The 14,436-nt window shown below is 51.1% G+C and overlaps 1 protein-coding gene across 1 annotated transcript; it reads right to left on the reverse strand.

The window, feature by feature from the left end:
* Positions 1–13,290, reverse strand: slc35e1 (solute carrier family 35 member E1). Its single transcript, XM_072438918.1, has 6 exons — positions 12,943–13,290; positions 10,666–10,736; positions 4,688–4,825; positions 3,120–3,245; positions 2,142–2,387; positions 1–2,000 (listed from the first exon to the last, which is right to left on the reverse strand). The coding sequence occupies exons 1-6, from the start codon at positions 13,268–13,270 to the stop codon at positions 1,770–1,772; spliced, it is 1,140 nt and encodes a 379-aa protein (XP_072295019.1). The 5' UTR covers positions 13,271–13,290; the 3' UTR covers positions 1–1,769.
* Between the last annotated feature and the right edge of the window lie 1,146 nt (positions 13,291–14,436).

The raw sequence follows: 14,436 nt of genomic DNA on the forward strand, positions 1-14,436 counted from the left end.
TACCCACAATGCATTTATTTCTCCCATCATTTAAAAATAGCATTCACTAATCTGGCATTCCATGAAATAAGCCTTTAAATAAACATCTCTAAACGTGGATCAGCCTGGTAGAACTGTCTCCAGACGAGTTCCTTTAAAGATGCACAAAAATAAAAAGAATCATCATGAAAGTGTAACAGAGAAACTTCTACGACTGAAGCAGAAAAACACTAAAACAATCAGAACACAAGCAGTTTGTCCAAGTCTGGGTCTGAAAGAGCAAAAACACATTCAACTCAAAGTGTGAGAACTGATGGTGACAGGCCCGTGAAGCTGTGAGTGACAGGCCCGTGAAGCTATGCGTGATAGATGCTCACAACTGTCACTTTGGTGTGTGGCGCCGCCCTCAGGCTCATGCGAGTACTGCAGTCTGACAACCTCAACTTAAACTATTACAAACAAAAAGACAATAGAATATGTTTCAACTGAAAATGCCCTGTGTTGTGTGTGTCGGACGCTCGACTGTCTCACCTACGAACAGCCAAACTCTACTGTAACGTGGCATATTCACACTGCACATGTGCTGTAGCTCTGGAGACCTGAACCAGGGCTGTGGAACACCCAGATACTGATCTTATTGCAATATTGGAAAATACTTTTACGATATCTTTTGTTACGTTAAAACAAACACGTTCAAGCTGCAAGGACGAGTGGACACATCCATGTCCTGCAGCACAAGGACCAGTGGACACATCCATGTCCTGCCGCACAAGGACGAGTGGACACTCCAGAAAACAGTATCTTGCCCATAGAGACAGGCTCCTCCTCCTGCTCCTCCCCCTGCTCCTCTCACCATCTGCAACGGCTTAGCAAATATTCAGTAAAAAAATACAGGTAAATGTACATGTGTTAAACAGTAAAGGCCAGTCTGATGTCCAGGCTTCTCTTGAAGGCCAGTCTGATGTCCAGGCTTGTCTTGAAGGCCAGTCTGATGTCCAGGCTTCTCTTGAAGGCCGGTCTGATGTCCAGGCTTCTCTTGAAGGCCGGTCTGATGTCCAGGCTTCTCTGTTTCTACACACTACAGGTTCCCACGCTTTCTGAAGAAACTTTCCTGGAACATTTAAGGACAAACTGCCCATAACGGCTTATTTAGGTTGAACTTTTATTTCAAATTCGTACCAGAAAAGCCTCAGAAGTGTTAAATTTCATTCAGATACGATATTTAAGGGATATTTATTGACGCAGCATTTTTCTCAATCCAACCTTTGACCTTTGACACAGAACTTGTTGGTGATGAAACGTCGGGATTTACAAATGTTACAAATTTACTCACATTTATTGTTGGCCCACAGAAATGACAATTTTAGAAAATAATATGTATACAAATCTATTTTAATGTCAAGCTGTGAATGAGACAAATACAGTCATAATAATTTAATTGACACCAGACATTTGATAGTGTCAATAATAATAATAATGATACCCGACAATAGACTAACTCCATATTGCTTCCCACAATAATTGTAACAATAAATTTGGATTCTAAAGGCGATAGTGATTTCATGATGTCTTAAAATGTCATGTTCCAGTCCCAGGACGCGTGGGGAGCGTGGACCTGAAACTAATAAATATGTTGTACAGTGTTGCGTTCGCTAAAGCGTCTCTGGCTGCGCCTTCAGTCTGTGCCCTTTAAACAAGCGCTGCGGGGCCCTGGGTCCCTCAAACAAAGTTCTAAGAGGTTCTTGCGTGAGGTTCCTCAAACCAGGTCCTAGGATGTTCTTGCGTGGCCCTCAGACAACATACTGGGGCGTCCCGCTGCTGTGGTTTGTCGTGTAGGTCTGTCGGCTGTACTGGAAGTGGTCGGGAAGGCCACTCCACTGGCTGTGCTGCAGGGGAGAGAGGGGCCCGGAGGGGCCCAAACCGTTGCCCTGGGAGTGCGAAAGCGCCGGATTATCATAGAAAATCAGATCGGACTTTGAGGAGGGCAGCAGCTTCTTCTCCTTGTTGCCGTCATATTTGGCCTGTGGAAGAGGGAGAGACACATTGTGGACACTTTGAAAGCTGAATTGCTAATTACAGTGTACATTTAAAAAAAACTTGAACTTGAACAATACAGTAAAGATATTAGGAAATATAAGTTGACATACTTTTCCGTGACTGACCTTATTGTAGAGGAAGACCCCCACGATGGCGGTCATCATGCCCAGGACATTGGTGAGTGTGACCGGGTTCCTCAGCATGAACAGGGAGATGCTGATGACCATGATCCTCTTGGTAGCATTAGCCACGGCGTAGCTCAGCGGGCTAACCAGGTTCAACACACTGAAGGCGATGACGTTCTGAGCAAAGTTACAGAAGCCACTGACGAGCAGCAGCAGGAACGTGCTGCTCCAGCCCGACATGTCCGACTGCAACACAGAGGAACCAATGAGAGGGGCCCCAGCTCTTCTAGTGGGCTCTGCCACCTGCTGGTTGTCATGGCAATGGTGTTATTGCTCTGCCTAAAATGTTCCACGGTAAACTTATGTATCTTTTTATATATAAAAAAAAATGTATAATGCTAAAAAATATCAAAAAAATGCATTTTTAATGTGGGCGGACACCGCTCTCCACAGATCTGACTGGTTACTTGACCTGGTGGACTCACCTGCTTATCCCCATGGAGAACATTGTAGACAAAGCAACATCTCCACGGAGACAGGTAGCAAAATATAATCTATATAATATAAAATCATTTAAATTAATACATATACACATAAAACACTAAAATGCAGTCAGAGCTTAAAGGTGAAATGTGTAAAACAGAAGAGTTACTTAACTTTGGCTTGTATTAAATAAATTGTGTTTTATATATTTTATATTTATGCGATATATTGTAAAAGCATCTCTTCGGGTGAAAATGAGACCACACTTTCTCACACTTTCTCTGTATCTATTCGTGGAGTCATTTATTCTGTGAGAAGCAGGAGAAGTGAACCGTTACCATGCCAACGTTTGATAGCTTTACCCAGGACAGCAAAACTCGCTCTGGGCTAAGATAGTTGTATTTTCACATTTGAACACAGTAAAAGTCATGTACAGCCCCTTTAAAACATGACATTCAGGACCCTCTGATCTGACAAACAAACAAACAAACTCACGAGGTCTGAGTCTGTGAGGAAGGAGGACAGATCCACCAGGATCCATGTGGGCAGCATGAAGATGACCGCGTTAAAGCCCAGCACGTTCAGCAGGCGCAGGTGGTGGATATGGGTGTCACGCAGCACCTGAGGACAGACACAGGTCAGCACCCAAAGGAGGAGACCCTAAGAGACACTGGGAAAAAACACAGAAAAGAGCCACCAAAGAGCCCCCCATAGAGGAGCCACCAAAGAGCCCCCCATAGAGGAGCCACCAAAGAGCCCCCCATAGAGGAGCCACTAAAGAGCCCCCCATGGAGGAGCCACCAAAGAGCCCCCCATGGAGGAGCCACTAAAGAGCCCCCCATGGTGGAGCCGGGCAGTGCTATGATCTGTACCCATCATGCCTCAGGCTCATGGGGGCGGTGCTATGATCTGTACCCATCATGCCTCAGGCTCATGGGGGCGGTGCTATGATCTGTACCCATCATGCCTCAGGCTCATGGGGGCGGTGCTATGATCTGTACCCATCATGCCTCGGGCTCATGGGGGCAGTGCTATGATCTGTACCCATCATGCCTCGGGCTCATGGGGGCGGTGCTATGATCTGTACCCATCATGCCTCAGGCTCATGGGGGCAGTGCTATGATCTGTACCCATCATGCCTCAGGCTCATGGGGGCGGTGCTATGATCTGTACCCATCATGCCTCAGGCTCATGGGGGCAGTGCTATGATCTGTACCCATCATGCCTCGGGCTCATGGGGGCGGTGCTATGATCTGTACCCATCATGCCTCAGTCTCATGGGGGCAGTGCTATGATCTGTACCCATCATGCCTCGGGCTCATGGGGGCAGTGCTATGATCTGTACCCATCATGCCTCAGGCTCATGGGGGCGGTGCTATGATCTGTACCCATCATGCCTCAGGCTCATGAGGGCGGTGCTATGATCTGTACCCATCATGCCTCAGGCTCATGGGGGCGGTGCTATGATCTGTACCCATCATGCCTCAGGCTCATGGGGGCAGTGCTATGATCTGTACCCATCATGCCTCGGGCTCATGGGGGCGGTGCTATGATCTGTACCCATCATGCCTCAGGCTCATGGGGGCGGTGCTATGATCTGTACCCATCATGCCTCAGGCTCATGGAGGCAGTGCTATGATCTGTACCCATCATGCCTCGGGCTCATGGGGGCGGTGCTATGATCTGTACCCATCATGCCTCGGGCTCATGGGGGCGGTGCTATGATCTGTACCCATCATGCCTCGGGCTCATGATCTGGGGGTGGTGCAGTAGGTCAGGTTCAATACTGAATGGATCAATGGGTTTTTCTTCCCAAATGACACGGGTACGTTACACGATGTGACATTTGGGAAGCTTCTCTGCTGTAATCAAAACTTAAGACGATCCAACGAAATATGAAGTGTGTGTAGGTAACCTAGTTTTTTTTGGGTGGGACAGTGTAGCAGTGTAGACCTCATTTAACTCTAGATTAGCTCAGTTTAGACCTGGTGTAGTTTCTCTCCTGTCATGTGATGGCATCTGAAGCCTGGTGATGTCGAGTGTCATTGTGCGGTGCAGGAGACCTTTTTGGAGAAGATGTTCTGCAGAGAGAAGCAGAGCGTCGCAGCCAGAGCGCTGATGAGGCCCAACACGTCGAAGGACAGCTCTGTGACCGTGGCCAGCAGGACGCCACCAATGATGGGGATGAGGGACACGTAGACCTGAGGGGGCAGCACAGGTCAGCACATGTACAGGTCTGAACACACCTGACAAACTGAAACATGAGCTGCTAAACACAAGGAATGTGCATTTTTGCTTTTGAGTGAGACAAAAAACAATAAGAACATAACGTCCGTGTCTAGAAAAGCAGTTTTAGCAATTTACTAAAGGAGGCAACTAGGTGAACGTTAGAGGCAACAATATCTTAAACAAAATACATTAACCACACACAAAAAAAAACTTGAATGATATAAAATTTATATCATATACACATTAGTTTGATTTTGATATCGTGTATAAAGTGAATTGGATTTCACAACATTTTTGTTCTCGAATGTGTCGCTCATGGTCATTGTAAAACCTCCACAAGCGCGTTTAAAGAAAACTGTCAAATTTGAGTTGGGAAGATCATAAGGGTCAGTGTTGGCCTTTATTGTCCGCGTAGGGATAGTTCAAACCTCAACCAGTGCTGCTGGGGCAACCGGTCAGGAGCAGTGGATGCAACAGTGCAGCGGCCCATTTCCAGGTCTTGGTCAAGTCCTGGTCAGGAACTTAGTCCTGGTCAGGAAATTAATCCTGGTCAGGAAATTAATCCTGGTCAGGAAATTAATCCTGGTCAGGAAATTAATCCTGGTCAGGCTTGGGAGACCAGAGGAAACCCACCCAGACACGAGGAGGAACAAGAGCGGAGTTTCAAATTCAAGTATTTGACTCTTGAAAGGTGCTCGTCCACTTTAGAGAGAGAGAGATATATGACCGAACAAAGTGTAACATCCTTTCCTTTAGTAAACAGGATCTGCACACGTCACCAGCATCGCATACCTGTACACGTGACCAGCTTTGCGTACCTGTACACGTCACCAGCTTTGCGTACCTGTACACGTCACCAGCTTTGCGTACCTGCACACGTCACCAGCTTTGCGTACCTGCACGTCACCAGCTTTGCGTACCTGCACACGTCACCAGCTTTGCGTACCTGCACACGTCACCAGCATCGCGTACCTGCACACGTCACCAGCATCGCATACCTGCACACGTCACCAGCATCGCATACCTGTACACGTCACCAGCATCGCATACCTGCACACGTCACCAGCATCGCATACCTGTACACGTCACCAGCTTTGCGTACCTGCACACGTCACCAGCATTGCATACTTGTACACGTCACCAGCTTTGCGTACCTGCACACGTCACCAGCATTGCGTACCTGCACACGTCACCAGCTTTGCGTACCTGCACACGTCACCAGCATCGCATACCTGTACACATCACCAGCATCGCGTACCTGCACACGTCACCAGCATCGCGTACCTGCACACGTCACCAGCTTTGCGTACCTGCACACGTCACCAGCATCGCATACCTGTACACATCACCAGCATCGCGTACCTGCACACGTCACCAGCATCGCGTACCTGCACACGTCACCAGCTTTGCGTACCTGCACACGTCACCAGCATCGCGTACCTGCACACGTCACCAGCTTTGCGTACCTGCACACGTCACCAGCGTCACCAGCCTCTCAAACCCGCACACGTCCCCAGCCTCGCGTACCCGCACACGTCCCCAGCCTCGCGTACCCGCACACGTCACCAGCCTCGCGTACCCGCACACGTCACCAGCCTCGCGTACCCGCACACGTCACCAGCCTCGCGCACCCGCACACGTCACCAGACTCGCGCACCCGCACACGTCACCAGACTCGCGCACCCGCACACGTCACCAGACTCGCGCACCCGCACACGTCACCAGACTCGCGCACCCGCACACGGTACCAGACTCGCATACCTGCACACGTCACCAGCTTTGCGTACCTGCACACGTACCAGCATCGCGTACCTGCACACGTCACCAGCCTCGCACACGTCACCAGTCTCTCATACCCGCACACGTCACCAGCCTCGCACACGCCACCAGCCTCGCATACCCGCACACGTCACCAGCCTACCATACCAGCACACGTCACCAGCCTACCATACCAGCACACGTCACCAGCCTCGCATACCCGCACACGTCACCAGCCTCGCATACCCGCACACGTCACCAGCCTCGCATACCCGCACAAGTCACCAGCCTCGCACACGTCACCAGTGTCACCAGCCTTGCATACCAGCACACGTCACCAGCCTCGCGTACCCGCACACGTCACCAGCCTCGCGTACCCGCACACGTCACCAGCCTCGCGTACCCGCACACGTCACCAGCCTCGCGTACCCGCACACGTCACCAGCCTGGCGTACCCGCACACGTCACCAGCCTCGCGCACACGTCACCAGCCTCGCGCACACGTCACCAGCCTCGCGCACACGTCACCAGCCTCGCGCACACGTCACCAGCCTCGCGCACACGTCACCAGCCTCGCGCACACGTCATCAGCCTCGCGCACCCGCACACGTCACCAGCCTCGCGTACCCGCATACGTCACCAGCGTAGCGTACCCGCCACCAGCCTCGCGCACCCGCACACGTCACCAGCCTCGCGTACCCGCACACGTCACCAGCCTCGCGTACCCGCACACGTCACCAGCCTCGCGTACCCGCACACGTCACCAGCCTCGCGTACCCGCACACGTCACCAGCCACGCACACGTCACCAGCCTCGCATACCCGCACACGTCACCAGCCTCGCATACCCGCACACGTCACCAGCCTCGCATACCCGCACACGTCACCAGCCTCGCATACCCGCACACGTCACCAGCCTCGCATACCCGCACACGTCACCAGCCTCGCATACCCGCACAAGTCACCAGCCTCGCATACCCGCACAAGTCACCAGCCTCGCATACCCGCACAAGTCACCAGCCTCGCACAAGTCACCAGCCTCGCACACGTCACCAGCCTCGCGTACCCGCACACGTCACCAGCCTCGCGTACCCGCACAAGTCACCAGCCTCGCGTACCCGCACAAGTCACCAGCCTCGCATACCCGCACACGTCACCAGCCACGCACACGTCACCAGCCTCGCATACCCGCACACGTCACCAGCCTCGCATACCCGCACACGTCACCAGCCTCGCATACCCGCACACGTCACCAGCCTCGCATACCCGCACAAGTCACCAGCCTCGCATACCCGTACAAGTCACCAGCCTCGCATAAACGCACAAGTCACCAGCCTCGCATACCCGCACAAGTCACCAGCCTCGCACACCTGCACACGTCACCAGTGTCACCAGCCTTGCATACCAGCACACGTCACCAGCCTCGCGTACCCGCACACGCCACCAGCCTCGCGCACCCGCACACGCCACCAGCCTCGCGCACCCGCCACCAGCCTCGCGCACCCGCACACGTCACCAGCCTTGCGCACCCGCACACGTCACCAGCCTCGCATACCTGCACACGTCACCAGTGTCACCAGCCTTGCATTCCAGCACACGTCACCAGCCTCGCATACCCGCACAAGTCACCAGCCTCGCACACGTCACCAGCCTCGCGCACCCGCACACGCCACCAGCCTCGCGCACCCGCACACGCCACCAGCCTCGCGCACCCGCACACGTCACCAGCCTCGCGCACCCGCACACGTCACCAGCCTCGCGTATCCGCACACGTCACCAGCCTCGCGTACCCGCACACGTCACCAGCCTCGCGTACCGCACACGTCACCAGCCTTGCGTACCCGCACACGTCACCAGCCTCGCGTACCCGCACACGTCACCAGCCTCGCGTACCCGCACACGTCACCAGCCTCGCATACCCGCACAAGTCACCAGCCTCGCATACCCGCACAAGTCACCAGCCTCGCATACCCGCACAAGTCACCAGCCTCGCATACCCGCACAAGTCACCAGCCTCGCACACGTCACCAGCCTCGCACACGTCACCAGCCTCGCACACGTCACCAGCCTCGCACACGTCACCAGCCTCGCACACCTGCACACGTCACCAGTGTCACCAGCCTTGCATACCAGCACACGTCACCAGCCTCGCGTACCCGCACACGCCACCAGCCTCGCGCACCCGCACCCGCACACGCCACCAGCCTCGCGCACACGTCACCAGCCTCGCGCACCCGCCACCAGCCTCGCGTATCCGCACACGTCACCAGCCTCGCATACCTGCACATGTCACCAGTGTCACCAGCCTTGCATTCCAGCACACGTCACCAGCCTCGCACACGTCACCAGCCTCGCATACCTGCACACGTCACCAGTGTCACCAGCCTCGCGTACCAGCACACGTCACCAGCCTCGCGTACCCGCACACGCCACCAGCCTCGCGCACCCGCACACGTCACCAGCCTCGCGCACCCGCACACGTCACCAGCCTCGCGTATCCGCACACGTCACCAGCCTCGCGTACCGCACACGTCACCAGCCTCGCGTACCCGCACACGTCACCAGCCTCGCGTACCCGCACACGTCACCAGCCTCGCGTACCCGCACACGTCACCAGCCTCGCACACATGCACACGTCACCAGCCTCGCACACCTGCACACGTCACCAGCCTCGCACACCTCACCAGCCTCGAGAACCAAAGACAAACGTTCCATCCTTATCCTTATTAACAGTAAAAAGTTACACCATTGAGAGTTAAAGGGTTTTTTTGTCCCGTAGGCTCAGATGAGAAAGAGGAAGAACATGCAGTAAAGATAAAACCTTTGAATCAGGAGCAGGTCCGGCAAGAACTATTCATTTTAAAAGCTGCACAATGTAACTTGACTCGTTTCTTGTTGTTATTGCTTTGGGCTTCAAATTGTGTACGTTTTAATATGAGATATTTAAGTTAAAATGACACCGCTGTCTGTGTCATGTCTGAAGTCTGCAGTGTAGAGGGTGAAGAGTAAGGGCGCGAGGACAGTGCCCTGGGGCGCCCCCACACCGCAGGTCCCCCACACCGCAGGTCCCCCACACCGCAGGTCCCCCACACCGCAGGTCCCCCACACCGCAGGTCCCCCACACCGCAGGTCCCCCACACCGCAGGTCCGAGTGTCACATCAGCTCCAGCGTTACACATGTTACTGTGTCAACACGCAACGTGGCAGCTCCTTCACGAGAACACACAACGAGGAGAAGTGTGTAGGAGAAAGGACTGGACACAAAACGAGGAGAAGTGTGTAGGAGAAAGGACTGGACACAAAACGAGGAGAAGTGTGTAGGAGAAAGGACTGGACACACAACGAGGAGAAGTGTGTAGGAGAAAGGACTGGACACACAACGAGGAGAAGTGTGTAGGAGAAAGGACTGGACAGAGCACGTGTGCAGACAAAGCACACAGTGGTCGACAGCGTGAAAGTAAATCTAACAAGCATTTCATCAACTTAACTCAGAAGACAGAGCGCCTATATGAAGCACTGGATGAAGTCAAACTAATGTGGCTACGGCTATGAAATGTACATATCATTTACAATAAAAGACAACATTTATTATGTTACAGTTTTCTTGTCACCAAATGAAAAATTAAAATGTTCAGAATTGTAAGAATCTTGACAGAATCGTGATAAATCCAGAATCAAGAATCAAACAAATGAATAGTTACACTGCTCATTTACTACGGCGACTGCAAATCTTTACTTCTGGAGTCTTTTCTGAATCAGCGACTCCTCAATGCTCCTGTGATGACTGAGGACATGTATTCAGAATGAGCAGCAAGTCTTGGCCAGAACTCCAAATAATCTTTCCAAAACACCAGAACGTTGCAAAAGCTTCAGGCCAACGTGTGGCCATGAAGGCCAGACATGTTTCACTTCAAATCATAGATAAGAAGAAATAAAAGTACCGGTATGTGTTAAAAAAGATTTGCTACATAAAGATGTGACATTGAGCAAAACAAGTTTCAAACTAGTTTTCGTAGAACTGGATGTACTGGTTTCACACGGAAACAAGAACTCACCTTTGTGGTCTGCTTCTCCCTCATGATGATCCTGGACAACAGCACCACCCAGATGGGCATCGTGGCTTTGACTGGAAAGAGACAACAGGACAAGTTAATGCTGTGTTTCCCAAAGTGAGGTCCATGGGCACGCTGGGGTGCCTCTCAGGGGCCCGCTGGGGTGCCTCTCAGGGGCCCGCTGGGGTGCCTCTCAGGGGCCCGCTGGGGTGCCTCAGGGGCCCCAGCTGGGTGCCTCAGGGGCACTGCAGGAGAGCTTCCAAAGGTTGTCTAAACCAACAAGCATAAAAAGAGTTTGAAATCCACTTAATTTAGTCATATAAGATAGTATAATGGTTTAGATGTACTACAATAAATCTAAAGAATCAATTAATTAATTGGCAGATCTCACGTCTTGATAAATCTTTGGAAATGTCTTGATCAAAGAATGAACAAAAAAGAATAGGAATGTGACAACATCCACACCTCATGGTTAATATTAGAGATTAATTGCAATGAAATGTTGATTATCCCGGGACCGCCGCATTATTCCAGGATTGCCGAATTATTCCGGGATCGTCGCATTATTCCGGGAAAGTCGCATTATTCCAGGAACGTCGCATTATTTCAGGATCGCCGCATTATTCCGGGATCATTATTCCGGGACTGTCGCATTATTCCGGGATCATTATTCCGGGACCGTCGCATTATTCCGGGATCATTATTCCGGGACGTCGCATTATTCCGGGAAAGTTGCATTATTCCGGGACCGTCGCATTATTCCAGGATCGCCGCATTATTCCGGGATCATTATTCCGGGACCGTCGCATTATCGGGATCGTCGCATTATTCCGGGACCGTCGCATTATTCCGGGATCGTCGCATTATTCCGGGATCGTAGCATTATTCCGGGACCGTCGCATTATTCCGGGACCGTCGCATTATTCCGGGATCGTAGCATTATTCCGGGACCGTAGCATTATTCCGGGATCGACGCATTATTCCGGGATCGTAGCATTATTCCGGGACCGTCGCATTATTCCGGGACCGTCGCATTATTCCCGGGATCGTAGCATTATTCCGGGACCGTCGCATTATTCCGGGATCGTAGCATTATTCCGGGACCGTCGCATTATTCCGGGATCGTAGCATTATTCCGGGACCGTCGCATTATTCCGGGATCGTAGCATTATTCCGGGATCGTAGCATTATTCCAGGATCGTCGCATTCGCTGCTTGTATCGATGGTCAAAGACACACCGAGTCTTTAATTTAATGCAGCTTGATCCAATATTAGGTAGATGTGAAATATAGTTTGGCTTCAGTTCTTTAGCCGGGAGAAGTGGAGCTCGGGCTGATCCGGTTCAGCTGGAGGTTCAGGTCTTTACTCAGGGACATAATTAGCGTTCAAAATCACCTGACTTCAGAAGGTTCAAAATGGTCGACGAATACATTTGTTTTTTAACATCGAAATGCAAAAGGTTTTAAGTCTTAATAACAAAAAATAAGCGACATATGTGTTTGAGCTTCAAGTATAGGTTGTGGTAAAGTGTGTAGCAATATTTCTGCAGATTAAAAAGAAAAAGTAGTATCCAATCAAATCAAAAAAAAAAAATCAGGATTTCAGATCACATAACTTCTTATCAGATAAACAACATGTAAAATCCCTTAGTAAATGTTTTTAATCCTCTCAGCTATCACTCGCATGCACTGAAGTGGTTTTATTTGACAAAACCACCTTGATTTGTCATATTAAGATATTCTGAGGTAAATCCACGTTTCACTTTTGACATTACATCATATTCCCTTTTGCCTCCATTATGGAATATGAGAATTAGAATATACGTTTACAAAAGATCCATTATAATTATGACACTGCAGTATGTCCTGCTTCAACACTACATGACGAGGACCGCAGTGTTTAATCTAAATAATAATGTATATCGCATGTTTGACGTTAGATTCCAGGAGCCTCACGCGCGCAGACCCTCACGCGCGCAGACCCTCCCCCTGACGTTACGCACGGCTAATTCAGTCAGCTAACACGAGCTAATCACGGTTATTTCATTAAGAAAGACAACAAACACTTGAAGCTACGACTGCTGCGTCACGGGGGCGAATCACGACAGTGGCCGGTGTTCTTTTTAGAGCCGACGTGGCAGTAACGCGAGACAGTAACGCGAGACAGGCCCGCGAGCTGCGTGTGCTGCTGCCGGAGCGTTAGCCACATGCTAATGCTAACATCAGCTGAGGAGACACAGCCACGTCTGTCCCCGCGTGTCCCCGTGCGTCCCTCACTCACCGGTGTGCGCGTACGACACCGGGACCTTCCAGATGCTGAAATGGGCCGACACCGAAGCGAAGTATTTCCCGAAGGCGAGAGGCAGCAGGTACCAGCGGTAGTACCGGCTCGGCACGTCCATCTTCGGGACGCTCCATGCGCGCAGCAGCGGCGGCAGGAAAACCACGATGGACAGGATGTGGAACAGAGACACGGTCACCGGGTACGGGAAGCCGTTCAGGATGATCTTGTTGATCACGTTGCCCCCGGAGCTGACGGTGTACCAGCAGAAGCACAGGCACACGATCCGGACTCCTTCTCTGGCCGGGGTCCGCTCCACCACGGCCATCTTCAGAGAGCGGAGTGACGGAGCTCCACCGGCGGCGGCGCAAGTGAGACACGGGGAGGGAGGAGAGAGAGACGAAGCTCCACCAGCGGAGGAGGGAGGGAGACACGGGGAGGGAGGAGGGGAGGGAGGAGGTGACGGAGCTCCACCAGCGGGGGAGGGAGACACGGGGAGGGAGGAGGGGAGGGAGGAGGTGACGGAGCTCCACCAGCGGAGGAGGAAGGGAGACACGGGGAGGGGGAGGGGAGGGAGGAGGGGAGGGAGGAGGTGACGGAGCTCCACCAGCGGAGGAGGGAGGGAGAAACGGGGAGGGAGGAGGGGAGGGAGGGAGGGAGAGACTGAGGGGGAGGTGAGGGAAGAATCATTGAAATATCATGAAATAAAGACTAAGAGGCACTTTTTTAACTTTAGTATTTAATAATACTAATACTTAAAAACAAACAAACAGTCAGTTAATCTCGCCCTGTTATTAAATTCCTTTGTAGGAAAACTGCTTTAGTCATTTCATATTGAAAATACAAAACAGGAAGACTATTCAAGTTTAATTGCCTGTAAAGGACGTGCAGTGCGAGGCTTGAACCCAGCAGCTCCTTCAAACTGAGACGCTTCACTTCCTGTTCCATTCCTTGCTTATTCGGTATTAGCAAAGTATTGCTAAAATAAATCCATAATTAAGAATAAAGTCTAAGACACAACTACAGTAGGTGGCGGTAATGTAACCGCTATAAAACGCCAAAGAAGAAGAAGACAAAGTGTAGAGTGAGTGACAGATGCAGCACGTTCAGACCTTTACATGAGATATGTGTTTATAAAAGTAAGTGCTTTTGTCTCTAAGCTAATGCTAATGCTAACATACAATAAATGTGATCAATGTTAAAATAACACCACAAACTGAACTAACCTGTTTAGAAAAACACTTAAGTACATAGTACTTTTAAGTACATAGTACTGTTCTGTTCTATGTAAAGCGCCCCCTACAGGTCGGACGACTCATTGAACTAAAATTAAGTTAAGATATTTTGAATATTGTTAAAAAATATTTTAAAACATTTTTTTTTAGCTTTATATTGTCACTTCCTGTTTGTAATTGATGGCATCACACAAGGAAATTACCTAGCAAACACTGGGCCAAAACTCATCTAAAAACTTTGTTGACTTAAAAAGTCAAA

Source organism: Eucyclogobius newberryi, unplaced genomic scaffold, assembly GCF_026437365.1.
Source record: "Eucyclogobius newberryi isolate DKJ021-1_F unplaced genomic scaffold, fEucNew1.0.hap1 SCAF_9, whole genome shotgun sequence".
NCBI classification, from domain to species: Eukaryota; Metazoa; Chordata; class Actinopteri; order Gobiiformes; family Gobiidae; genus Eucyclogobius; species Eucyclogobius newberryi.

Coding starts and splice junctions, on each gene's coding strand:
- slc35e1 (XM_072438918.1), bottom strand. CDS start 13,270: ATGGCCGTGGTGGAGCGGACCCCGGCCAGAGAAGGAGTCCGGATCGTG. Junction 3,246..4,687: donor AGAACATCTTCTCCAAAAAG/GTCTCCTGCACC, acceptor GTCTGTCCTCAG/GTGCTGCGTGACACCCATAT. Junction 2,001..2,141: donor GGGTCTTCCTCTACAATAAG/GTCAGTCACGGA, acceptor CCTCTTCCACAG/GCCAAATATGACGGCAACAA.